The sequence below is a fragment of the Thalassophryne amazonica genome, chromosome 3, assembly GCF_902500255.1.
Source record: "Thalassophryne amazonica chromosome 3, fThaAma1.1, whole genome shotgun sequence".
NCBI classification, from domain to species: Eukaryota; Metazoa; Chordata; class Actinopteri; order Batrachoidiformes; family Batrachoididae; genus Thalassophryne; species Thalassophryne amazonica.
The window spans coordinates 108,830,820-108,856,523 of NC_047105.1; the positions used below are offsets into that span (position 1 = coordinate 108,830,820).

A 25,704-nucleotide genomic window follows, 5' to 3' on the forward strand; every position below is an offset into this window, starting at 1 on the left:
GGATATTAAATCTCATGTTTTCACATCCTGATTGGAGACTGAAAGATGTAATATGGTGCCTCTCGACCACACGGCAGCGAATGAGACACCGTTACCAATTTAACCGTGAGCTCTGTGTTGTGTTGAGACAGAGAAATGGCTGAAACGCTGTTCTGCTGCAGGAGACTAAAGTTCATCAGCAATAAATACACTCAACAAAACTATAAACGCAACACTTTTGGTTTTGCTCCCATTTTGTATGAGATGAACTCAAGATCTAAAACTTTTTCCACATACACAATATCACCATTTCCCTCAGATATTGTTCACAAACCAGTCTAAATCTGTGATAGTGAGCACTTCTCCTTTGCTGAGATAATCCATCCCACCTCACAGGTGTGCCATACCAAGATGCTGATTAGACACCATGATTAGTGCACAGATGTGCCTTAGACTGCCCACAATAAAAGGCCACTCTGAAAGGTGCAGTTTTGTTTTATTGGGGGGGGGATACCAGTCAGTATCTGATGTGACCACCATTTGCCTCATGCAGTGCAACACATCTCCTTCGCATAGAGTTGATCAGGTTGTCAATTGTGGCCTGTGGAATGTTGGTCCACTCCTCTTCAATGGCTGTGCGAAGTTGCTGGATATTGGCAGGAACTGGCACACGCTGTCGTATACGCCGGTCCAGAGCATCCCAAACATGCTCAATGGGTGACATGTCCGGTGAGTATGCCGGCCATGCAAGAACTGGGACATTTTCAGCTTCCAAGAATTGTGTACATATCCTTGCAACATGGGGCCGTGCATTATCCTGCTGCAACATGAGGTGATGTTCTTGGATGTATGGCACAACAATGGGCCTCAGGATCTCGTCACGGTATCTCTGTGCATTCAAAATGCCATCAATAAAATGCACCTGTGTTCTTCGTCCATAACAGACGCCTTCCCATACCATAACCCCACCGCCACCATGGGCCACTCGATCCACAACATTGACATCAGAAAACCGCTCACCCACACGACGCCACACACGCTGTCTGCCATCTGCCCTGGACAGTGTGAACCGGGATTCATCCGTGAAGAGAACACCTCTCCAACATGCCAAACGCCAGCGAATGTGAGCATTTGCCCACTCAAGTCGGTTATGACGACGAACTGGAGTCAGGTCGAGACCCCGATGAGGACGACGAGCATGCAGATGAGCTTCCCTGAGACGGTTTCTGACAGTTTGTGCAGAAATTCTTTGGTTATGCAAACTGATTGTTTCAGTAGCTGTCCGAGTGGCTGGTCTCAGACGATCTTGGAGGTGAACATGCTGGATGTGGAGGTCCTGGGCTGGTGTGGTTTCACGTGGTCTGCGGTTGTGAGGCTGGTTGGATGTACTGCCAAATTCTCTGAAACGCCTTTGGAGATGGCTTATGGTAGAGAAATGAACATTCAGTACACGAGCAACAGCTCTGGTTGACATTCCTGCTGTCAGCATGCCAATTGCACGCTCCCTCAAATCTTGTGACATCTGTGGCATTGTGCTGTGATAAAACTGCACCTTTCAGAGTGGCCTTTTATTGTGGGCAGTCTAAGGCACACCTGTGCACTAATCAGCATCTTGATATGGCACACCTGTGAGGTGGGATGGATTATCTCAGCAAAGGAGAAGTGCTCACTATCACAGATTTAGACTGGTTTGTGAACAATATTTGAGGGAAATGGTGATATTGTGTATGTGGAAAAAGTTTTAGATCTTTGAGTTCATCTCATACAAAATGGGAGCAAAACCAAAAGTGTTGCGTTTATATTTTTGTTGAGTGTATTTAACATATTCATAGACATTTGTGTGTTGTTTTACACAACACTTAAGTTGCGAGTATCCCAGAAATGCTGACGTCAACACTAGTTGGGAAAAATCCATTTTATTGTTTGCCATTTCTTGGAGTGAACAAGAATGTAATTTACACCCAAATCGGTGTTCCTTAGAACTGAGTTAAATTGGTGACTTAATGAACAGTAGCTGCAGCTTTACTTATATTTTATTTTAAGACACTTTTCATACAGCTTATACTGTGATGATACAAGGGAGGGCCTTCAGCACTTGCCAAAAACTTTAAAGTTTTTTTCTTTTTTTTCTTTTTTTTTCTCCCCTTGGCCTACTTTCATCACTGTAACAAGACTTTGATCTTGAAACTCTTTTCAAAGGTAAAAATTTGTGGAATTGGAACTGTCTTGACGGAGGTTTGTGCTCTGCGAGTGAGTTTTAGTTTAAAGTTTTCCACTTTGACAGTTGTCTTCTTGATTCTTCAATTGGTGTGTCTAAAGTTTTTCTCTTGTGCTACAATCTTTTTGAATCATGTGACTAATTGTCACAACGGTGTGAATTCCCCTGTGCCCCAAAGTCCAGATGCTATGTTTGGAGTCTACAAATAATTAGGGCTGTACCCCCCCAAATATTAACTATACCTTAAATTTTCATGACCAACTGGTACATGTAGCCACAGATATGAACAAGGAGTGGGAATGCTGCTGCTGATGAGGCATGCCCCCCTTTGCAACCAATGTGTTCACTTGTTGAAGGTGTTAACTGTTGTCTTCTCAGACTCTCACAAGCATAAAGACAAGTATAGAGACAAGGAGCACAAACACAAGGACCACAAGAAGGAGAAGGAACGGGAGAAAACAAAACATGCCACCGGGTATGATGTGTGCCTCTATTCTCTAGATGAAATTATTGCTTCAGCCCATTTAAAAATGAATAAATCTGATGGTGTCTGTTCAGAGTGGATAAGATTGCTTATATTGTTATAACTGCATTCTAACTTGTTGCCCGTGGGTATCCATGGTTTCTAGATCGGGTAGTGTTTATAAAATAGGTAGCTGAGATTTTAAGGGTGGTGATAAATTGTGCAAAGTTTCTATAATGAGTTGGAATGGCGTGCAAGTCCAAAATGTTTTTAGAACCTTCCACCGCAACAGTTTATAGAACAACTCAGCCCTTTTATTTCCTGTTAATTACGTATTTTTAAATCTTAATTTTCGATCTTAAGATATTTATAAATTGCTGAGGTTCTTGTTATCATATAAACACTTATGATTATTATCAGTGTTATTTTTATTTTATTACTTTTATTTGGTTATTTGACTTTTAAACGGACCACAATAGAAATGTGTTCACTTTCTTGTCATCCATGTATTTGTAACATATGTACTTTGAGCTTAAAATCATGCACACAAACTTTTAATATATAGATGATTTACTGCCCCCTACTGGAATGGCATGAGTCCAGAATGTAATTATCAACATCTATTGTTTAGTGTTATCTAATATTCATAGTTTCTCCAAAAATATTAGTCCTATCAACTTTCCGTTTTTGCAGCATTCATCCAGAATACGTAGGCATACCAAATGGCAAATGTCAGCTCTCCTCGGTTTCTCCATGTTTGAAGCCATGCACATCTTGCATCTTGTCGAAGATGCAAGCCTAGATTTGATGTTTTTGTGAAAGAATTAAACTTATTTTTGTCAGTTGCTGAAGTTTCATCTCTTGAACACTAGATGCTACACCGCTCTAAATACATGAAACATTTTCAGGATAATCACGGAGCGCTTTTCCTCAAACTTAACACGAAACCACCTAAAAATTTTTTTATAAAAATACAATGATGTTTAAAGTTTGTCTGGGTAAATTGTTCTTTGGCTGATTTATTTGGCACACAAATCAACAATAACAAAAACTCATAACAACTCAACAACGCACCCGTGTGACCGAAAGGCTGAGGGCAGAAGCAAAGCTTATACAACCCCTGGCAAAAATTATGGAATCACCGGCCTCGGAGGATGTTCATTCAGTTGTTTAATTTTGTAGAAAAAAGCAGATTACAGACATGACGCAAAACTAAAGTCATTTCAAATGGCAACTTTCTGGCTTTAAGAAACACTAAGAAATCAGGAAAAAAAAAATTGTGACCGTCAGTAACGGTTACTTTTTTAGACCAAGCAGAGGGAAAAAAAATATGGAATCACTCAATTCTGAGGAATAAATTATGGAATCATGAAAAACAAAAGAACGCTCCAACACATCACTAGTATTTTGTTGCACCACCTCTGGCTTTTATAACAGCTTGCAGTCTGAGGCATGGACTTAATGAGTGACAAACAGTACTCTTCATCAATCTGACTCCAACTTTCTCTGATTGCTGTTGCCAGATCAGCTTTGTAGGTTGGAGCCTTGTCATGGACCATTTTCTTCAACTTCCACCAAAGATTTTCAATTGGATTAAGATCCGGACTATTTGCAGGCCATGACATTGACCCTATGTGTCTTTTTGCAAGGAATGTTTTCACAGTTTTTGCTCTATGCCAAGATGCATTATCATCTTGAAAAATGATTTCATCATCCCCAAACATCCTTTCAATTGATGGGATAAGAAAAGTGTCCAAATATCAACGTAAACTTGTGCATTTATTGATGATGTAATGACAGCCATCTCCCCAGTGCCTTTACCTGACATGCAGCCCCATATCATCAATGACTGTGGAAATTTACATGTTCTCTTCAGCTAGTCATCTTTATAAATCTCATTGGAACGGCACCAAACAAAAGTTCCAGCATCATCACCTTGCCCAATGCAGATTCGAGATTCATCACTGAATATGACTTTCATCCACAGTCCATGACTGCTTTTCCTTAGGCCATTGTAACCTTGTTTTTTTCTGTTTAGGTGTTAATGATGGCTTTTGTTTAGCTTTTCTGTATGTAAATCCCATTTCCTTTAGGCGGTTTCTTACAGTTCGGTCACAGACGTTGACTCCAGTTTCCTCCCATTCGTTCCTCATTTGTTTTGTTGTGCATTTTCGATTTTTGAGACATATTGCTTTAAGTTTTCTGTCTTGACGCTTTGATGTCTTCCTTGGTCTACCAGTATGTTTGCCTTTAACAACCTTCCCATGTTTGTATTTGGTCCAGAATTTAGACACAGCTGACTGAACAACCAACATCTTTTGCAACATTGCGTGATGATTTACCCTCTTTTAAGAGTTTGATAATCCTCTCCTTTGTTTCAATTGACACCTCTCGTGTTGGAGCCATGATTCATGTCAGTCCACTTGGTGCAACAGCTCTCCAAGGTGTGATCAGATCTGATTTGATGCAGGTGTTAGTTTTGGGGATGAAAATTTACAGGGTGATTCCATAATTTATTCCTCAGAATTGAGTGATTCCATATTTTTTTCCCTCTGCTTGGTCTAAAAAAGTAACAGTTACTGACTGCCACAATTTTTTTTCTTGATTTCTTATAGTGTTTCTTAAAGCCAGAAAGTTGCCATTTGAAATGACTTTAGTTTTGTGTCATGTCTGTGATCTGCTTTTTTTCTACAAAATTAAACAATGAACGTCCTCCGAGGCCGCTGATTCCATAATTTTTGCCAGGGGTTGTAAATACCCAACGATTATACTATAAAAATAAGAAATGCGCGTGCGCACACACACACACACACATACACATATATATATATATATATATATATATATATATATATATATATATATATATATATATATATATATATATATATATATATACATACACACACACAAATATGACAAACTCAAATTTACAAAGCACAACCAGAGAAACAATGGCGCACAACACACAAGCCTGAAAGCAATAACAAAAATCAATAAACCTAAGTCTTAAAACTATAACGAGCAATTTTATTATTCTTGTAAAGGCTTTTAAAGCTAACTAAAGTACAAAGTAATCTAATATTGTCAGAGCAGTTTATTCCAGATGTTAACACCTTTAACAGAACCACAGACCTTTTGCAGTAGTTTGGATCCTTAATTTCTCAAACAATATTTCTGTCAAATCATAACTAGAGTCCTTTAGTTTAAACAGATGCTGGACATGTCGTGGCAAAAGTTTAATTTTAACTTCATACATACATGTTTTGTGATGCCATCAACCAAGTCCAGAATTTTTAAATATGTAAACAGACAAATAATGGATTTGTTGGATCACAATATGACTTGTTACAGATAATTCTTACAGCTTTCTTTTACAACAAAAATATTGGATTAGTATTAGTTTTATATGTATTTTCCCCAAACATTAAAACTATGGGTCATATATGGAAAGAGCAATGAATGATATAAAATAGTTGAATGTTGGGAGATGCAGTCTTGTGCTTTATGCAAAATTGCAATGGCTTTTGACACTTTAGATTTAACAAAATTGTTTTCCAGCTCAATTCATCATCAATAATGCCAAGAAATTTAGTATCTGTTACAATTTCAGTATCATTTCATGATAAATTTGTTGGAGAAATTCCTGGACTTGTTTCAGAATGATAGTTTATTTTACCAAAGTGGAGTGATAATTTGTTTGCATCAGACATTTGTTTAATTTTCGTAGTTCCTTCTTCATCAAGTCCAAGGTCTGTCCCAAATGATCCCCACTACAAAACGCTGTCATATCAGCAAATAAAATACAACTGATGGACTTGGAAACTAAACATAAGTCATTAATATATAAAACAAACAGCGGCCCCACCAGTATAGACACACTAATGCCTATTGTTGAAATGGCTAGCTATCTAATCATGTGCCAATCCCCTGACACCATACCTCTAGTTTATCCAATCGCAAAGTATGTTGTATAGTATCAAATGCTTTCTGTAAATAAAATAAAATAAAAACCCTACAGTATATTGTTTATTTTCGATTGCATTAGTAATCTGTTCAACAAAATCAGTTACAGCCAGTGAAGTAGTGCAATATTTTATTTTTTTTTAATCTGAAGCCATATTTCTGCTCACTAAGTATATGATATTTAGTTACAAATTCATTTAACCTTTTCAAAATTTTTAAGAATTGTGGTAAGAGAGTATCACTTTAGCTAATTTCATTCTTGAAAGGAAATTTCTCGGTCAATAGTGACAAATTAAAAAAAATTTACATGAAAGCTTTAACAAATACAGGGGGGTAAAAAAGTATTTACTCCCTAAGTCTAAGTCTCCTACTTAGAAAGATGAGAGAGGTCTGTAATTTTCATCATAGGTACACTTCAACTATGAGAGACAAAATGAGGAAAAAAAAATCCAGGAAATCACATTGTAGGATTTTTTTAAAAAAATTATTTGTAAATTATGGTGGAAAATAAGTATTTGATCAATAACAAAAGTTCAACTCAATACTTTGTAACATAACCTTTCAATCACAGAAGTCAAACGTTTCCTATAAGTCTTCTCCAGGTTTGCACACACTGTAGCTGGTATTTTGGCCCATTCCTCCATGCAGATCTCCTATAGAGCAGTGTTGTTTTGGGGCTGTTGCTGGGCAACATGGACTTTCAACTCCCTCCACAAATTTTCTATGGGGTTGAGGTCTGGAGACTGGCTAGGCCACTCCAGGACCTTGAAATGCTTTTTACGGAGCCACTCCTTCATTGCGTGAGTGGTGTGTTTGGGATCATTGTCATGCTGGAAGACCCAGCCACGTTGCATCTTCAATGCTCTCACTGAAGGAAGGAGGTTTTGGCTTAAAATCTCACAATACATTGCCCCGTTCATTCTTCCCTTAACACGGATCAGTCGTCCTGTCCCCTTTGCAGTAAAACAGCCCAAAAGCATGATGTTTCCACCCTCATGCTTCACAGTAGATATTGTGTGTTCTTGGGATGCAACTCGGCAGTCTTCCTCCAAACATGAGTTGAGTTTTTACCAAAAAGTTCTATTTTGGTTTCATCTGACCACATGATATTCTCCCAATCCTTCTGGATCATCCATATGCTCTCTGGCAAACGTCAGACAGGCCTGGACATGTATTGGCTTAAGCAGGGGGACACGCCTGGCACTGCAGGATTTGAGTCTCTTGCTGAGTAGTGTGTAGCCTTTGTTACTTTGGTCCCTGCTGTCTGCAAGTCCTTCATTTGGTCCCTCCGTGTAGTTCTGGGATTTATGCTCATCGTTCTCATGATCATTTTGACCCCACGGGATGTGATGTCTTGTATGTCTTCCATTTTCTTACAGTTGCTCCCACAGTTGATTTATTCACACCAACCTGCTTGCCTGTTGTCAATTCACTCTTCCCAGCCTGGTGCAGGTCTACAAAGTTCTTTGTTCAAAGTTCTAAGTTTGTTCAAAGTTCTACAAGTTTTTTTTTTCTCATTTTTTTTCTCACAGTTGAAGTGTACCTACAGTGAGGAAAATAAGTATTTGAACACCCTGCAATTTTGCAAGTTAGAAATCATGGAGGGGTCCGAAATTTTCATCTTAGGTGCATGGCCACTGTGAGCGACATAATCTAAAAAACAATTCCGGAAGTCACATTGTATGATGATTTTTTTTTTTTTTTTTTTTTTTTTATAATTCATTTGTATGTTACTGCTGCAAATAAGTATTTGAACACCGACCAACCAGCAAGAATTCTGGCTCACACAGACCTGTTAATTTTTCTTTAAGAAGCCCTCTTATTCTGCACTCTTTACCTGTATTAATTGCACCTGTTTGAACTTGTTACCTGTATAAAAGACACCTGTTCACACACTCAGTCACACTCCAACCTGTCTACCATAGCCAAGACCAAAGAACTGTCTAAGGACTCCACGGACAAAACTGTTGGGATGCACTACAGGACAACAGGCAAGCAGCTTGGTAGAAGACAACAATTATGATTATTTATTAGAAAGTGGAAGAAACACAAGTTGACTGTCGATCTCCCTCGTTCTGGGATTCTATGCAAGATCTCACTTTGTGGGGTAAGGATGATTCTGAGAGAGGTCAGAACTACACAGGAGGACCCGGTTAATGACTTGAAGAGAGCTGGGACCACAGTCACAAAGATTACATTAGTAACACATGATGCTGTCATGGTTTAAAAACCTGCAGGGCAGCAAGGTCCCCCTGCTCAAGCCAGCACATGTCCAGGGCTGTTTGAAGTTCACCAGTGACCATCTGGATGATCCAGAGGAGGCATGGGAGAAGGTCATGTGGTCAGATGAGACCAGAATAGAGCTTTTTGGAATCAACTCCACTTACCATGTTTAGAGGATGAGAACAACCACAAGAAAACCATCCCAACTGTGAAGCATGGGGTGGAAATATCATAGTCTGGGGGTGCTCTTCTGCAAAGGGGACAGGACGACTGCACCGTATTGAAGGGAGGATGGATGGGGTGATGTATTGTGAGATTTTGGCAAACAACCTTCTTCCCTCAGTAAGAGCATTGAATTTGGGTCATGGCTGGGTCTTCCAGCATGAGAATGAGCCCAAACACACAGCCAGGGCAACTAAGGAGGGGCTCCGTAAGAAGCATTTCAAGGTCGTGGAGTGGCCTGGCCAGTCTCCAGGCATGAACCCAATAGAAAATCTTTGGAGGGAGCTGAAACGCCAAACCTGAAAGATTTGGCGAAGATCTGTATGGAGGAGTGGACCAAAATCCCTGCTGCAGTGTGTGAAAACTTGGTCAAGAACTACAGGAAACGTTTGACCTCTGTAATTGCAAACAAAGGCTACTGTATCAAATATTAACGTTGATTTTCACAGATGTTCAAATACTTATTTGCAGCAGTGATATACAAATAAATTATTAAAAAATCATACATTGTGATTTCCGGATTTTTTTTTGTTTTGTTTTTTTAGATTGTCTCTCACAGTGGACATGCACCTAAGAGGAAAATTTCAGACCCCTCCATGATTTCTAAGTGGGAGAACTTGCAAAATCACAGGGTGGTCAAATACTTATTTTCCTCACTGTATGTTGAAAATTACAAACCTCTCATCTTTCTAAGTCGGAGAACTTGCACAATCAGGGACTGACTACTTTTTTGCCCCACTGTATAATCAATAATATTTTTAATAAACAAATCAATGATTACACTATGTAACAAATTTTTATTTTTGTTTTGTTCCTGGGTACACAGTGTATTTTCCTAACCTGTTATGCCTTAAATAAATAGAAAATAGCTGTTGTTCCACAGAAACTTTGCTTCTGTGATCAGGACAATATTTTGAAATTTGTCTGTTTTCAAGAATATTCTCGGTTCGCCTTCGCTACTACTGAGTAGTCTTCTAGAATATTCTTTAACTGCTAGAACTGTCCAGAATTTTCTAGAAGTTTCCAGAATTATCTAGAAATTTCAAGAAACTTTTAGAACCTTCTAGAACTTAAAAAAATAAAATAAAATCAAAGTTTGTGCTGAATGTAGTCATTTTTCCATAGACTTTAGACATAAGCAGTTGAAATATGACACTTAAAAGCCAGGAACAAAAATTGTTACATAGTGTTAGTTTAGTCAGTTTATTCCCCCCGTGGCGAGGTTTACAGAACTATGGCTGGGATTAGAGAACTGTTATTTTGTATTTATTTGTTTCTTTAATGAACATTGAAATCTGACTTTTATTAATTTTTACTCTGATCCAAAGAGCACATTTTAGAAGATCTAGTTGAATTGCTAAATTTTTACCTACATTAACAAACTAATCATTAAAAAGATCTGCTATAGCTTTATTTTCCTTAACTGTATCAGTATTTGTGTTAAAAAAAAAAAAAAAGAGGGGGGGGCAGGATATCTTTAACAACTTTTTTCTTCTTCATTTGAAAGCTTCCAAGCATTCTTAATGTTTTTATTTTTTCACAATAAATTGCTGTAACACTGCACTACAATAATACTTTCTGCTTCGGTTAAAAAAAAATCCTTGCATTATTTAATGTGGCGCTTTCTGAAATGTCGGAGCTGTTTGCCTCCGCCTGGAATGTCCACTGAAATAAACAACGGCTTTGCAAATATTGTACGTTGCTGTCTTGGCTTTACGGTGTTCAGCAGCAGAACTGCTAAGTGTGGAACACGCTCGGGCGTCTCACATGAACACTCTCCTCTCAGTGAGACACGCCTCAGGTCAGAACCCCCCTGGCACTCTGAGCAGTGGTTCATAGGATGGAAAAGCTGTACATGCTTTTTCATGATTAGTTGGTCGGGTGCAAATCTCTACCATAGGCCAAATTTAAACTGTGGTAAACCGGATACAACGCACACCCCTATATCATATACACATTATTATTATTACTATTATCAGTACTTTTTATTTATTACTTGTATTTTGCCATTTGATTTTTTTTTAATGGACCACAATGGAAATTAGTGTTTTCACTGTCTTGTCGTCATGTATATTTTTTTTTATGTATTTACAATTATATTATGTACTTTGACTTAACTAAATAAAATCATGCACTCACGCTTTTAATATAAAGATGATTTACTGCCCCCCTGCTGGAATGACGCGCGAGTCCATAATGTAGTTAGCAACGCTGGCTAATATCCATAGCTTTTTCCAAAAATATTAGTCCTACCATCATTTTGTTTTGGCGACATTCATTTTTAATCCAAAATACATAAGCATATCAAACGCAAATGTCAGCTCTCCCCAGTTTGTCTCTGATTGAAGTTACATGCAGGCACACTCGGAGTGCTCCTCCCCCCCTCGCATTCTGTCGCAAGCAGATGAGATTTATTATTCATAGGTACTTCTAATTATAGACAGACTGTAGTGGAAGACATCAAATCCAATACTCCTCACTTATGGTACCAGCAACATGATGGCACTTAACTAAACTAAAACAATTGAACTACACAAACCCAAATCAACAACACTAACATTGAGTCACAATAACATTTAAAACCCTAGGTGCCCATGGTGCATTGCAGCACAACATCCATTGTTGACTGGCTAGCTAAAATTGCTAATTTCTTCAAAAATATTTGTCCTATCAACTTTCCATTTTGCAGTGTTCATCCTTGACCCAAAATACATAAGTATACCAAACTAGAAATGCCTGGTTTCTGCTTGATTGAAGCCATACACAAGCACACAGAGGGCACTTGGCTATTGTATTTGTACATTGAATAGTGGCAATCCAACTCTCCTGAAATATTTTGTTTATCCTTTTCAGTGACCACAGAAACACCTCTGACAAAAAACAGAGGGATAGAGAGAAGGAAAAGATGAAGCACAAAGATGGGAGCACAAACAAATACAAGGATAAGCACAAGGAAAAGAGGAAGGATGACAAGGTGAATTGTTTCAAAGAATGTACATGATACTCACTCTGGTTGGGCCACTTCCCCCCCCTCCTTCATTTCTATGTACCTACGGTGCATCCAGAAAGTATGCACAGCGCTTTACTTCTCCACATTTGGTATGTTACAGCCTTATTCCAAAATGGAATAAATAATTTATTTTTCCCTCAAAATTCTATTCAAAACACCCCATATGAAAATAAACACTAAGAAATCACGTGTACAGAAATTTTCACACCCTCAATACTTTGTTGATGCACCTTTGGCAGCAATTACAGCCTCAGGTTTCCTGGAATATGCTGCCACAAGCTTGGTGCACCCATCTTTAGACAGGTTTGTCCATTCCTCTTTGCAACACCCCTTAAGCTCCATCAGGTTGGATGGGGAGCGCTGGTGCACAGACATTTTCAGATCTCTCCAGAGATGTTAATCGGATTCAGGTCTGGACTCAAGGATATAATATATCTTGGCTGTGTGATGAACTGTCACCCCAATCTGAGATCAAGAGTGCTTTGGAGCAGGTTTTCATATAGGATTTCTCTGTACATTACTGCATTCATCTTTCCCTCAATCCTGACTAGTCTCCCAGTTCCTGCTGCTGAAAAACATCCCCACAGCATCATGCTGCCACCACCATGCTTCACTGTAGGAACGGTGCCTGGTTTCCTCCAAACATGACGCCTGGCATTCACATCAGAGTTCAATCTTTGTCTCTTCAGACCAGAGAATTTTATCGTGGTCTGAGAGTCCTTCAGGTGCGTTTAGGCAAACTCCAGGTGGGCTGCCATGTGCCTTTTACTAAGGAGTGACTTCTGTCTGGCCACTCCACCATACAGGCCCAATTGGTGGATTGCTGCAGAGATGGTTGTCCTGGAAGGTTCTCTTCTCTCCACAGAGGAATGCTGGAGCTGTGACAGAGTGACTGTCGGGTTCTTGCCACGTCCCTGACTCAGGCCCTTCTCCCCCAATTGCACAGTTTAGACGGTGGATCTGAAGTTCTTCCATTTAAGGGTGATGAGGCTAGGGCTGAAACAATTACTCGAATAATTCGATTACAAAAAAATGATCGAGGCAAATTCTGTGCCTCGAAGCTTCGTTTAAAAGTTGTAGTACATATGCCAAGCCTGTGTGTGGCGCTGTAATGTCCCCAGAAAAACGACAGAAGACTAGAGCATGCGTTCAGTCCGTGTAAAAGCTAATAATCGATAGCTGCAGCCCTAGATGAGGCCACTTTGCTCATTGAGACCTTCAAAGAAGCAGAAATGTTTCTGTACCCTTCCCCAGATTTGTGCCTCGAGACAATCTTGTCTGAGGTCTGCAGGCAACTCCTTTGACTTCATGATAGTTTGTGCTCTGACATGCACTGTCATCTGTGGAACCTTGTATGTAGACACACGTGTGCCATTCTAATTCATGTCCAATCATCTGAATTTACCACGGGTGGACTCCAATTAAGAAACATCTCAAGGATGATCAGTGGAAACAGGATGCACTTGAGTTCAATTTTGAGCTTCATGGCAAAGGCTGTGAATACTTTGAATACTTGTTTACATGTAATGTCTTAGTGTGTGTGTGTATATCTATGTATGTAAAATATACTGCAAAAATCTCAACTTTTTCACATTGTCATTATGGGGTGTGTCTATATTGAAAATAAGGCTGTAACACAAAATGTGGAAAAGTAAAGCAGTAAATACATTGTATGCAGTGCATACAATGCATTGTTTAGAAAATTCTGGTTTTATGTTTGTTCAGTCATGTTTTGGTGCTCATGTTCTCCTGTCATTGAGGTGTGTGGGTGGATTGTGCAGGTGAGTTATGATTTTTGCAGTTGGAAGTGAAATGGACCCTGCACTTGATGGGATAAATGCCATTAAAATAACCTGTACATGTAGTGAATTGTCATCGTTATAATCTAGTATTTTTCATTCTGGAAATTTTATAGATAAAGTCCCTAGATAAAGTAAAGAAGGAACAAGAGAACGGTTTTGCCAGGTAATTGTAGCAAGTTGTTTTAAATGAGTATTAGATTATCAGTTGATGCACTTTCAAGCTCATCCTTGTTTTCTTTTTTAGCCCTCCACGTCTCAAGTCTGAGCCAGAAGATGAATTTTACTACTCTCCTAAACATGAGAAGTCACTCAAAAGAGAACGTGATGATGATGAGTGAGTCTGAATATTCATAATGGTCATTGTGTGATTCCCAAACCTGGTCTTCGGGACCCCTCTAACTTGAATATTTTCATGTCTCCCTGTTCTGCAACAAGCTGCTTTGGTCTGTTTGCTCTTGTTTAGCTGAGCACACCTGAATGACAAAATGAGGTTGTGGTAGAGAGAAATGGGCAGGTTCAGGGGCTCGAGGACCAGGGATGGGACTGTTGGTGTACCCTTCTCCTGCATAGGGCAAAGGTGCATTTCCACGGTAGTGATAACCGGGGCTAGAAGCCATAACCATTTTAACCACTCGGATCTCAGTAGTGTAGTAGTCCTGCTCCTAGAGTCCTGTTAGGTCTGTGTGCTACAGGTCAAAAATCAAATGGTATCCTTTGAAACAGATGATCACCTGCTGAATGATGTCCCTTAATGTGCTGCTTAGGGTTTTAATCTTGCAAATATGAAAGTCTTCTGTATGCACATTTAGTACACGAGTCTGACTGTGAAACCATTGCCCCTCTCCATCTGCTTAATAAAGAGCGACTGTAGTACTCACAGCACTGTACATTCTAGGTGGTGGGTATTAGAGTGACTTTCCACAAATTCTTCCAACAATGTTCAAAAGTGATCTATTCAACACTGAATTGTTGAATAGATCACTGTGCCAAGGAGGGAATCTCTTTAGGGTCAGTGACCCTGTGGCCTTGTTTAGAGAAGTGTTTCATAAATGTTAAAAAATTCATATATTTGCAGTTTAGTTGAATAATAATTTGAATTTTGTCTCATTTGTTTTTGTCTATAAGCACATGCAATATCAATATCAGTGCTTAGATGACAGTAGCTTCTGGGAAAGGTGCAAGTTGCAATAAACTGTGATGCCAAGCGCTAAGGATACACGCTATCCAGTCACAGCAGATGAAACTTTTTTTACTACCGACAGGAAAGTCTCCATTTAGCACAAACATTTTTCTACAATATTATGCCTGGTAAAATTTGACAACAGATATAGAAGTATTTGTTTTATTTAGAAATCTTTTTCTTGGGTCTACAGCTTTTCAGATAAAGATTTGCAATCATTTGCTTTGAATAAAATGTGAAGAATTAGCAATCACAAGAAACTGACTTATAAATTATTAAATATACAGAATGTACAGAAACTTTTTCAGTGATTTTAGATCAAACTTGGGAATTTAAGCACACTGTGCTGTTGAAATAATTTATTCATACACAAACACACTGCCAGGAATCCGATCATCACCAAACTTTGTTGTTTGAGAGAACATTTGACTGTTACACCCTAATTTTTTCAAGGCTTTCTGCCTTGTTTTTGTGGATCATTTATAAGAAAAGGTGGTGTGTGAACAAACCATTCTGTGTTTTGTAAGCAGCTTATATCCTCCTCAACAGCATTGTTGTCATCCCCTGACAGCTGCGCTTCATCCTCGTCTTCTATGGCGTACGGCTTGAAAATATATGGTTGGATCCCCTCATTTTTTTTCACTGTCGCTTCGTTCATCAGAAACTTTATCTTTTTCAAAAACAATCGGGAGGAGCTCGGAGTCGAGCCACTGCTCCTCCACGTCGAAAGGAGTCAGTTGAGGTGGCTCGGGCATCTTTTCCGGATGCCCCCTGGACGCCTCGTTGGAGAGGTGTTCCGGGCACGTCCCACTGGGAGGAGGCCCCGGGGAAGACCCAGGACACGCTGGAGGGACTACATCTCTCGGCTGGCTTGGGAACACCTTGGGGTTCCCCCGGAGGAGCTGGAGGAGGTGTGTGTGGATCGGGAGGTCTGGGCGGCTTTGCTTGAGCTGCTGCCCCCGCGACCCGACTCCGGATAAAGCGGAAGAAGATGGATGGATGGATGGATGGATCTATGTCACTTAAATCTTCGCTATAATCGCTCACTATGCCTTTGCTGTCCATGTCTGCTGTATTGGTAAACAGCACTTCAAAGTCAAAGTCGGCTTTGTCAATTCTTCACATGTACTAGACATACAAGGAATTGAAATTTTGTTTCTCACCTTCCCTCTGATGACAGGACAAGACATTTCGACAACAAGGACAAGTATTTAGCATTTACAGTGTAGTGTCTGAGGTAATGCTAAAAGTGGAAAGTGCAGTAGTGCAAACTGTTCAGTATTTGTAACAGCAGCAGATTTTTAAGACACTGTGCGTGGTGTGGTGGTGATAAAGTGAATCAGTGCATATATATATATATATATATATATATATATATATATATATATATATATATATATATATATTATACATTAGCTTCTTGAAAGCCTGGGGGGAGAGTTCAATAATCTCACAGCCTGGTGGATGAAGCTCTTTGAGTCTGGTGGTGCGGGACCAGAGGCTCCTGTACCTCTTCCCGGAGGGCAGAGTGCTAAATAGGTAGTGTGCGGGATGGGTTGCATCGCCCACAATTGTGGTTGCTTTGCGGGTGAGGTGGGTGACGTATATGTCTTGGAGAGGGGAGTGAATGCAGCTGCATTCACTATGCGCTGCAGGGCTTTCCTGTTGTAGTTAGTGAGCTTCCGCCCCACACAGTGATGCAGCTGGAAAGGATGCTCTCAGTGGTGCCATGGTAGAAAGTGCTCATGATGGTTGGTGGAGCACTTGCCCGCTTGAGTTTGCGCAGGAACTAGAGATGCCGCTGGGCCTTCTTTGCCAGTGATGCAGTGTTGGTGGTTCAGGACAGGTCCTCTCAGATGTGCACCCCCAGGAATTTGATGCTGCTCACTCTCTCCACACTCATTCCACAGCAGCATCCTCGATGGTCAGCGACAGGTGTTGGGTGTGACCTTTCCGGAAGTCAACAACAATCTCCTTGGTCTTGCTGACATTCAGCAGGAGGTTGTTGTTTCTGCACCACGTGGTCAGAAGGTTGACCTCTTCCCTGTAGTGAGTCTCATCGCCCTTGGTGATGAACCCCACCAGAGTTGTCATCCACAAACTTCACTATGTGGTTTGTGCTGTGGTTTGTGCTGTGGGTTGTTGTGCAGTCATGTGTCAGTAATGTGACACATTTACTCACATGACATCACACCTGTCGCAGTGAAAAAGTAGGTCAAGTCCATCCATCCATCCATTTTCTTCTGCTTTATCCGGAGTCGGGTTGCGGGAGCAGTAGCTCAAGCAAAGCCGCCCAGACCTCCTGATCCACACACACCTCCCCCAGCTCCTCCGGGGGAACCCCAAGGCGTTCCCAAGCCAGCCAAGAGATGTAGTCCCTCCAGCGTGTCCTGGGTCTTCCCCGGGGCCTCTTCCCAATGGGACGTGCCCAGAACACCTCTCCAGCGAGGCGTCATGGGGGCATCCGGAAAAGATGCCCGAGCCACCTCAACTGATTACTTTCGACGTGGAGGAGCAGCGGCTCGACTCCGAGCTCCTCACCCTATCTCTAAGGGAGCGCCCAGCCACCTTGCGGAGGAAACTCATCTCGGCCGCTTGTACTCATGATCTCGTTATTTCGGTCATGAGCCAAATCTCATGACCATAGGTGAGGATCGGAACGTAGATCGATCGGTAAATCGAGAGCTTTGCCCCCCTACTCAGCTCTCCTCTCTTCACCACGACGGTCCGATACAGCGACCGCATCACTGCAGATGCTGCACCGATCCATCTATCGATCTCACGCTCCATCCGTCCCTCACTCGTGAACAAGACCCTGAGATACTTAAACTCCTCCACTTGAGGCAAGGACACTCCACCAACGTGAAGAGGGCAAAGCACCTTTTTACGGTCGAGAACCATGGCCTCGGATTTGGAGGTGCTCATTTTTGTCCCGGACGCTTCACACTCGGCTGCAAACTGCCCCAGTGCACGCCGAAGGTCCTGATTTGACAAAGCCAACAGAACCACATCGTCCGCAAACGGCAGAGACGAGATTCTGTGGTTCCCAAACCAGACCCCCTCTACACCCTGGCTGCGCCTAGAAATTCTATCCATAAAAATAATGAACAGAACCGGTCAAGTCGGAGGCGGTAAATACAACTTCTCAGATGGGTAACGAAGCGTCTAAATCCTTGTTCAGTGTAATTTTATGGTAAACAAAAAACAAAGACAACATGTGGAAAAAGCGTTTTTTTTTTTTTTTTTTAATTCAAGAATATGTAAAAACATCATGGCGTGGCAGAGACCCTTTAAGTTACCGTGTTTGTGAAGTGTTGTGTGTTGCCCAAAAAAGCAAATTAAAAAATTAAAAAGCGAAACACTCGGTGCGAGTCTGAGCAAAACAGAAGAAAGAGTGGACTTCTGCTGAGAGAAAGCAGCTGGCTTCGACTGTGGGTGCCCAGCTGCCAGGTCAATAGTCACTCCCCACGTTGAGCAGACTGTGTGTGTTTTTAAAAACAAACACACTGCTTTGCTTTAAATGCATAGTCGGCCTATTTCAGATCATCAGTGTGGACTCTCTTTCTCTGAAAAGGATTTATTTTACTCTGTCATGTTGGAAAGCTGTAGCTTTTAGTGCTAAATTGATTAGCTGTTACACAGCCTGTACACATGCTCTAGTCTTGTTTTTTTTTTTCCTGGGGACATTACAGCGCCACACACAGGCCTAGCATATGTACTACAGCGTTAAACGGAGCTTCGAGGCACAGAATCTGCCTCGAGCATTTTTTTTATAATTGAATTATTCGAGTTACTCGACTAATCGTTTCAGCTCTAGTTTTGTGTGTGTGTGTAAAAAAGAAGAAAAAAAAAAAAAAACTCTTCAGGCTCAGTCATAAAGAAGTTCTTTGGCCCATTAATGCTCAGTTGCATGTATTGTCCTCTCTTATTTTAACAAACTCATTTGTAGAAGAATGGAATTAGATATGTTTACAGTGTCAGGTTCAAACAATAAATACACAATTCAAGTTATTACAGTATAAATGGTTGAGAATGTACATTACCCCTGAGGTGCTACATCGTATTTACCCTAACACACCTGATACATGTCAAATGTGGTTCTCATAAAGGTAGTTTATATCGTGTTTTGGAAGGAGATTACTATAGTCCTATCGAAAGTCGCAAATGAGCCTCTTCCTCTCTGTCCTAAACTTTGAATATTTGGACTTTTTCCAGAAAACTGTGCACTTAGGAAGTTTCAGAAAATTATGGTCATACTGTGCCTTCTTGAAGCCAAATATACGTAAAATTGCACGGTCATGGAAATCAGTTCGTAGACCAAGTACGCAAAGTTGGATTGAGGGGCTACTGCAAAGTATTGCTATGGAAAAACTGACTTGCATAGTTAAGGGGAAATATAATACTTTTGTGAAGATTTGGGGATCATTTATGGAATTTCTGGAGGGCGATGATTTTACTGTAGCCCTGTAGCCTGCTGTTTCTGTGCATACACATATGCCTGTCTGCCGCTTCTCTTCCTCCCCCCCTTTAAATTTTTTTTTTTTAAGTTTTCTCTCATAAGCATCTGCTAAAACAATTAAACCATGTCACTTATGTTTTTTTTTTCCCCCCCAGTTTGGAATATTGTGTTCTTTAGAGTATTAATGGATGTGCCTTTTTGTTTTATTGTATGTGTTGTTTCTGTATTTTTTTTTTTTTTTTTTGTAGTGAGTGGAAAATGTTAATAAAGATATTTGTCAAAAACAAACGCATCTGAAATTGAAATCAGGAATAATGGCTAAAACTTTATTGGTAATGATTAGGCTAACTATGCTGACTGAATTAATGTCATGATTCTGTGTTCACTAACCTTAACATTCAAGGAGAATTCTGAAACCCTTGTTAAAAATGCATTTATTATTCTCATTACTAAAGTGATGTGCTCATTATTTATGCAATACTACTACAGTCCTGCAAAGCTCTTCATTAGTGATTTAAAAATAAAAAATAAAATTAACCCCCCCCCCCAACAAAAAAAAAACCTCATATCAAACCAGTGCTTCATGGTGTTTTGTTTGGAGGATACAGTCATATTGGGATGAGTTATGCATTATGCTGCAGTGGCACAGAATTAAAGTGTGGCCGCCCCTGCTATGCTGTAACACTTCAGGGGAATCCCAGAGGAGGCGTGCATGGAAGAGGTGCAACACTTTTCTGTACAGAGAGAAAGTTGGTCCGACACAGACTCTTCACACGTGCTTATGTGAAGTGTTCCACATTACAAAAAAAATAACCGGGGTATCCCCCCCCCAATCTTTCCCTAGCTCGGAGTTCAAGCCTAAGAAAATAAAGACTGAAAATGAAAAGAAGACCAAAAAAAGGAAAAAAGATGATGACGATGAGGTAAGTAAATGCTGTGTATAGAATTAGCTTTTTCTTAAGTTTTCAACACTATTGAGCCTTTTGCAAAACTCAGAACACACCTGAAGAACTCTGGGTGTTTGACTGTTAGCTCCTGGTGTAATGCTGCACATTTTGTCATGTTGGAAGTGAATTTTATTTTTCATTTACTTATTTATTGAAGGTCATTAAGCCCAAAAAAACAAAAAGCAAAAAAGTTACTGATGGAAAAAAGAAAGTAAAAAAAGAAGAAGAAAAATGGAAATGGTGAGTGACTCATTATTGCATCTATCCTAATTATCGGGGTGGTGGTGGTTGGTGTATAAAACCTAATGGCTACCAAATCTACTGCATTTGGTTACTTCCAGGTGGGAAGAGGAGAGGTACACAGATGGTGTCAAATGGAAGTTTCTGGAACATAAAGGACCAGTGTTTGCACCACCCTATGAGCCCCTTCCTAGCAATGTCAAGTTCTACTATGATGGTGAGAACTGTATTTATATGGCACTTTTAAGTCAACAGTTGCAAACAAAATGGACTAAAAAGACAAAATAAGAGCAAAACGTATTTTATAATCACCAAAAATACACACACACGTAAAATTTTAACTGTCAAACAGTCAAGACCACAATTGAATTATGCAAGTGGAAAAAGTTGAGTTTTTAGCTCTTATTTAAAAGTGGTTCCATAGTGTAATGGAGGTGATGATGCACAGCAGCAATCCAGGTTCACTAACCTGACTGAATTTGACATTTTAATTTGTTTTCATTTATATAGCACCAAATCACAACAAAGTTGCCTCAAGGCACTTCACAAGTAAAGTCCGACCTTACCAACCCCCAGAGCAAGCACACAGGCGATAGTGGTAAGGCAAAAACTCCCTCCGATGATTTGATGAAGAAACCTCAAGCAGACCAGACTCAAGGGGGTGACCCTCTGCTTGGGCCATGCCACGACACAATTTACAGAAAAATTTACAAAACAAAAATACAGGAAATGTTGCTGGTGGACAGGAGGGTACAGTAAACAGACACCACACCCATCTCTGGATGGAGCTGCACCTTAAACTGAGAGAGAGAAAAGAAAACGAAAACAGAATCAGGCATCAGAAAGATGGCAAATACAGTATAATTTGTCAGCGTTAAGCAACAAGAAAAACAAAGGAAATACTAAGGTGATCACTGGCCACCAGCCCCAAGCTTCACTAAAAGACCCAGAATTTAGATAAAGTTGAGGCCATGGCCTACTCTGTTTCCTGATAAAATGAATTAAGACTAAAAAGCGTAGTAACATACTATACCAGTATGCTAGCCATACAAAATGGAAAATAAATGCATCTTAAATCTGGACTTGAAAGTCTGTACAGAATCTAAATAGACGTCAAAATAGTAGCTTGATGAGCAACTGGTGACCTCTTCTTAACCTTATAAACAGTACAGCTTGCTTTAAGAGATGACAGGCACTTGATTGTACATATTGTTCCATTAAATTCCATAAGATGGGGGTGCACAACCCTTAAGGGTTCTATAACTCGCCAACGGAACTATCAAATCCACTGTCTGCTTCACAGGAAGCTGATGAAAGAGACCACTCATACGCTTACGCAGTAAATCAGAAAACACATTTATCAATTCTTGAGGAGACAAAATCATGAACCAGTATTTCAGCATCAACCACAGACTCTTGTGTCAAATCATTGCAGTGTTACAGAAATGAAAATCGACAATATTCTCTACCTTGCTGATATGCAGGTTAAAATACAATGATGGCTCAAAAACCACACAGTTCTTTCACTACAATAAATTAGTCACACAGGGACAGTGTTTACTCATAGATGCCTCCGTCTTGCTGAGCCAGTAACAAACATCTGAATCTAATGGCATGGTGGCTTAGTGGATAACACTGCCTCACAGCAAGAAGGTTGTGGGATTGCTTCCCGCCCCCTCTGTGTGGAGTTTGCATGTTCTCCTTGTGTCTGCGTGTGTTTCCTCCGAGCACTCCGATTTCCTCCATAATCAAAATCATGCTTATTTAGTTTGGGTCTTCTCCTTTCTCTGCCCCTGAGCATGGCAGGGTCTCTACATGTGGAGTGGCTGCCCACTGCTCTTAGTGGTTGGATTGTCTAACTGCAGTTAGGATGGGTTAAATGCAGAGGGCAAATTTTGTTGTTTATATGTATGTACAATGACAATAAAAGTACTTACATACTTTAAAGTAAGTTGCTTACTTTCTAAGTTAAAAAGCAGAAAATTGGATAGATTTCCCCTCATGCACAGCAGAACCTTTTCAGATAAAATGAAGCTGTACTGTTTTGAGACTGTAGCTCTAGTTTTTTTTTTTTATGTTAAAGGTAAGCACATGAAGCTAAGCCCAGAAGCTCAGGAGGTGGCTACATTCTTTGCCAAAATGCTGGACCATGAATACACCACAAAGGATATTTTCCGAAAAAACTTTTTTAAAGATTGGAGGAAGGTAGGAAGCAGTAACACTATGGGTTTCATCTTACCAAGGTCCAATTTACAATATTGTTGTGGTCATTGATGATGCTTGTTGATGGCGCAGGAAATGACTGCAGAGGAAAAGGCAAAGATCACAGACTTGAAGAAGTGTGACTTCACTGAGATGAGCCAGTACTTCAAAGCACAGTCTGAAGCCAGAAAAGCCATGTCAAAGGAACAAAAACAGGTGGGCTGAAGACCCCCCCCCCCCTCTCTAAAACACACAAATGCTAACTTGTGATTGGGGTGGGAGGGAAACCAGGTAGAGTCAGGCTTCTCTTTCTTACAGGATGAGCAATATTTCTTGAAAATATGGATAAACTGTTGCTCTGCATCTGGAAAGATGCATATCGTAAGGCTGAGTTTTATCTTCAAAGCTATATATATATATATATATATATATATATATATATATATATATATATATATATACATACACACACACACACACACACACAGAGTAAAACTCGCCTAAACAGTCATCGTATAAACTGGATATTCGCACTCACCGGACAAAGCAGTCCCAATGTTTTTGTATGGTTTTCCATGTAACAAATGGCATATATACTGGATTTTGTATAACAGATTTTTTTCACACCAGTATTACTTTGTACACTTGCGTGACCGGTTTCAAAGTATATGGCATTTGTTTTTAAGTGATAACTGTTAATTTTAATGTACAGTGGTCCCTCGTTTATCGTGGGAGTTACGTTCTAAAAATAACCCACGATAAGCGAAATCCGCAAAGTAGTCAGCGCTATTTTTTGCAATTATTATAGATGTTTTAAGGCTGTAAAACCCCTCACTACACACTTTATACACTTTTTTCAAACAGGCATTAACATTTTTCTCACTTTTCTCTCATGTAAACACTTTTTTTTTTTTTTTTTTTTTTTTTCTGTGCGAGAAGATTATAAACAGACACATGCAGAACTCAGTGTGCGTTCTCTCACTGCCTCCGGAGGTACGGATGCGCGACCCGCAAAGAATCCAAGTCCTCTCTCAGTGGCCACAGAGCTCTGCGTCTGCGGTCAACATCCGGATGAAAACAGTGAGCGTAGTCTCTGTATCTGTTGCCAGATTTGGCGCAGCTCCGCACAGCAGACAGGAGTGCCATGACCGGCCCGCCTGATAAGGACGCTGTCGGGTTTAGAATACTGTACCTTTGATAAGAGGAAGAGACAACCAGGCAATAAAACAAGTGAGAGATAGAATTCAATTTAAGCTCGCGAGGAGTGCAGTCAGGCTGTACACCAAAGCTACACTAAAGTCTGGCCTGCGCTCCCGCTCTTTTTATTTAGGACTTCCCTACATACATGGGCGGTACAGCTCCTGAGGGGAAGAGTGATAGCGCGTGAGCTGTTGCCGCAGAACTGCTGATTGCACAATACATTCAGGATGTTCAGAACCTTTTTAATCTTGGGCTCGGTTAAGATGTGTTTAAGACATCTAACGATTAATCACACTTCTTCTGACAAAAGGACTGATGTATCACAATTACACTGTGGTTGGAACATTCAATTCTCTATTCTTTATCTTACTGCTCAGCTTCGGCTGCGTCCTGCATGAGTCATCTTCACATGTCCTAAAAAGAGCTTAGCGTGCACACAGATACCACAACTTGCAGAAACACGTCATGTCACATATCTTAAGTAACCTTCACCCATCACATCAGTACAATACACTTTATCAGAGCAGAGAGAACTACATTCTACCAGAGCAGAGAACACAAAACATGCATGATAAAACAAAACAGTGTATCTACAGAATAACTCCAACATTTCCCCCCTGTTTATCATGCATTCCAATGGTATTACATCTTCACCTAAAAGTAAACAATTGTTACTAAGCAACCACTTCTTATTCAGATTTTTAGCTGCAGGGTCATTAAACAATGGTAAGAATACATTTACACTCGGGAGGTCTTATCGTTGGTGTTGAGGTCATCGTCAGGTTCACCATAATCACCTGGATCAGGGAACAGATCTGGAAGATAGTGGTCGTAGTCGTCTTCTTCATCAGTTTCATCATCGTCATTGCCTGGATGGTTACCCAGAAGGGGGTATGCCTGAGCTGAATCCTGTCTGGCTGGTGAGATAGCAGTGGTTATCATTCTATTGACTAGACCACGTAGACAAGGAATACAACAGCATCCACACAAGGTCAGAATTGCAGCAAAAACTGCTATAGATATAAGCGCAGAGGAGACCAAAGTGCGATACTTCCCAAACACATCCAGCCACGAGTCCCAGAATTCGGCATTAACGCCGCTGTGATCCTTCATCTTCTTGTTCAGTGTCCGCAGGCCCTCAATGGCCTGGGTCAGGCTTCCATCGGCTGCTGTGTTGTTCGGTATGAATGTGCAACACTGTTCTCCAAACATTGCACAGACTCCTCCTTTCTCAGTGAGTAGCATGTCCAGGGCTATGCGGTTCTGGAAGGCCATCAGTGAGGTGGCTGCCAGTTGGGAATGTACCGCTTTAAAACCTTCCTCTGTCCAATTTCCCAATTTCTGCACGTTGTAGTGGATGTAGTTTATTCTGTCTACGTTCTTATTAATTGAGCACCACCAACAGATGGAGGATTCAAATCCAGCTGCTATCTGATCAGCCAGTTTGTACTCATCAGGCACTCCTCTGGGGACTCCTATTGCGTCAATATATGTTGGATCTCCCACTCCTTTCCAATCTCTTTTTACTCTATGCCAATTTTCAGGCACCACAGACTTTAGGTGCGTCAGCAAGTCCTTGGCTAAAATGGGAAT

At 40.4% G+C, this 25,704-nt stretch overlaps 1 protein-coding gene across 2 annotated transcripts in view; it reads left to right on the forward strand.

Annotated features, from left to right (window-relative positions):
* Window positions 1-25,704, forward strand: part of top1l (DNA topoisomerase I, like) — a 59,016-nt gene that overhangs the window by 10,045 nt on the left and 23,267 nt on the right. Inside the window, exons 3-12 of one of the 2 annotated variants that reach the window (XM_034167269.1) lie at window positions 2,576-2,672; window positions 11,925-12,045; window positions 13,997-14,046; window positions 14,128-14,217; window positions 16,293-16,296; window positions 20,371-20,445; window positions 20,627-20,709; window positions 20,811-20,926; window positions 22,793-22,914; window positions 23,005-23,127. In XM_034167269.1, the coding sequence (XP_034023160.1) occupies window positions 2,576-2,672; window positions 11,925-12,045; window positions 13,997-14,046; window positions 14,128-14,217; window positions 16,293-16,296; window positions 20,371-20,445; window positions 20,627-20,709; window positions 20,811-20,926; window positions 22,793-22,914; window positions 23,005-23,127 (881 nt within the window). Of the gene's footprint in view, window positions 1-2,575; window positions 2,673-11,924; window positions 12,046-13,996; window positions 14,047-14,127; window positions 14,218-16,292; window positions 16,297-20,366; window positions 20,446-20,626; window positions 20,710-20,810; window positions 20,927-22,792; window positions 22,915-23,004; window positions 23,128-25,704 lie in introns of both variants that reach the window. The other variant, XM_034167270.1, reaches the window with a different exon arrangement.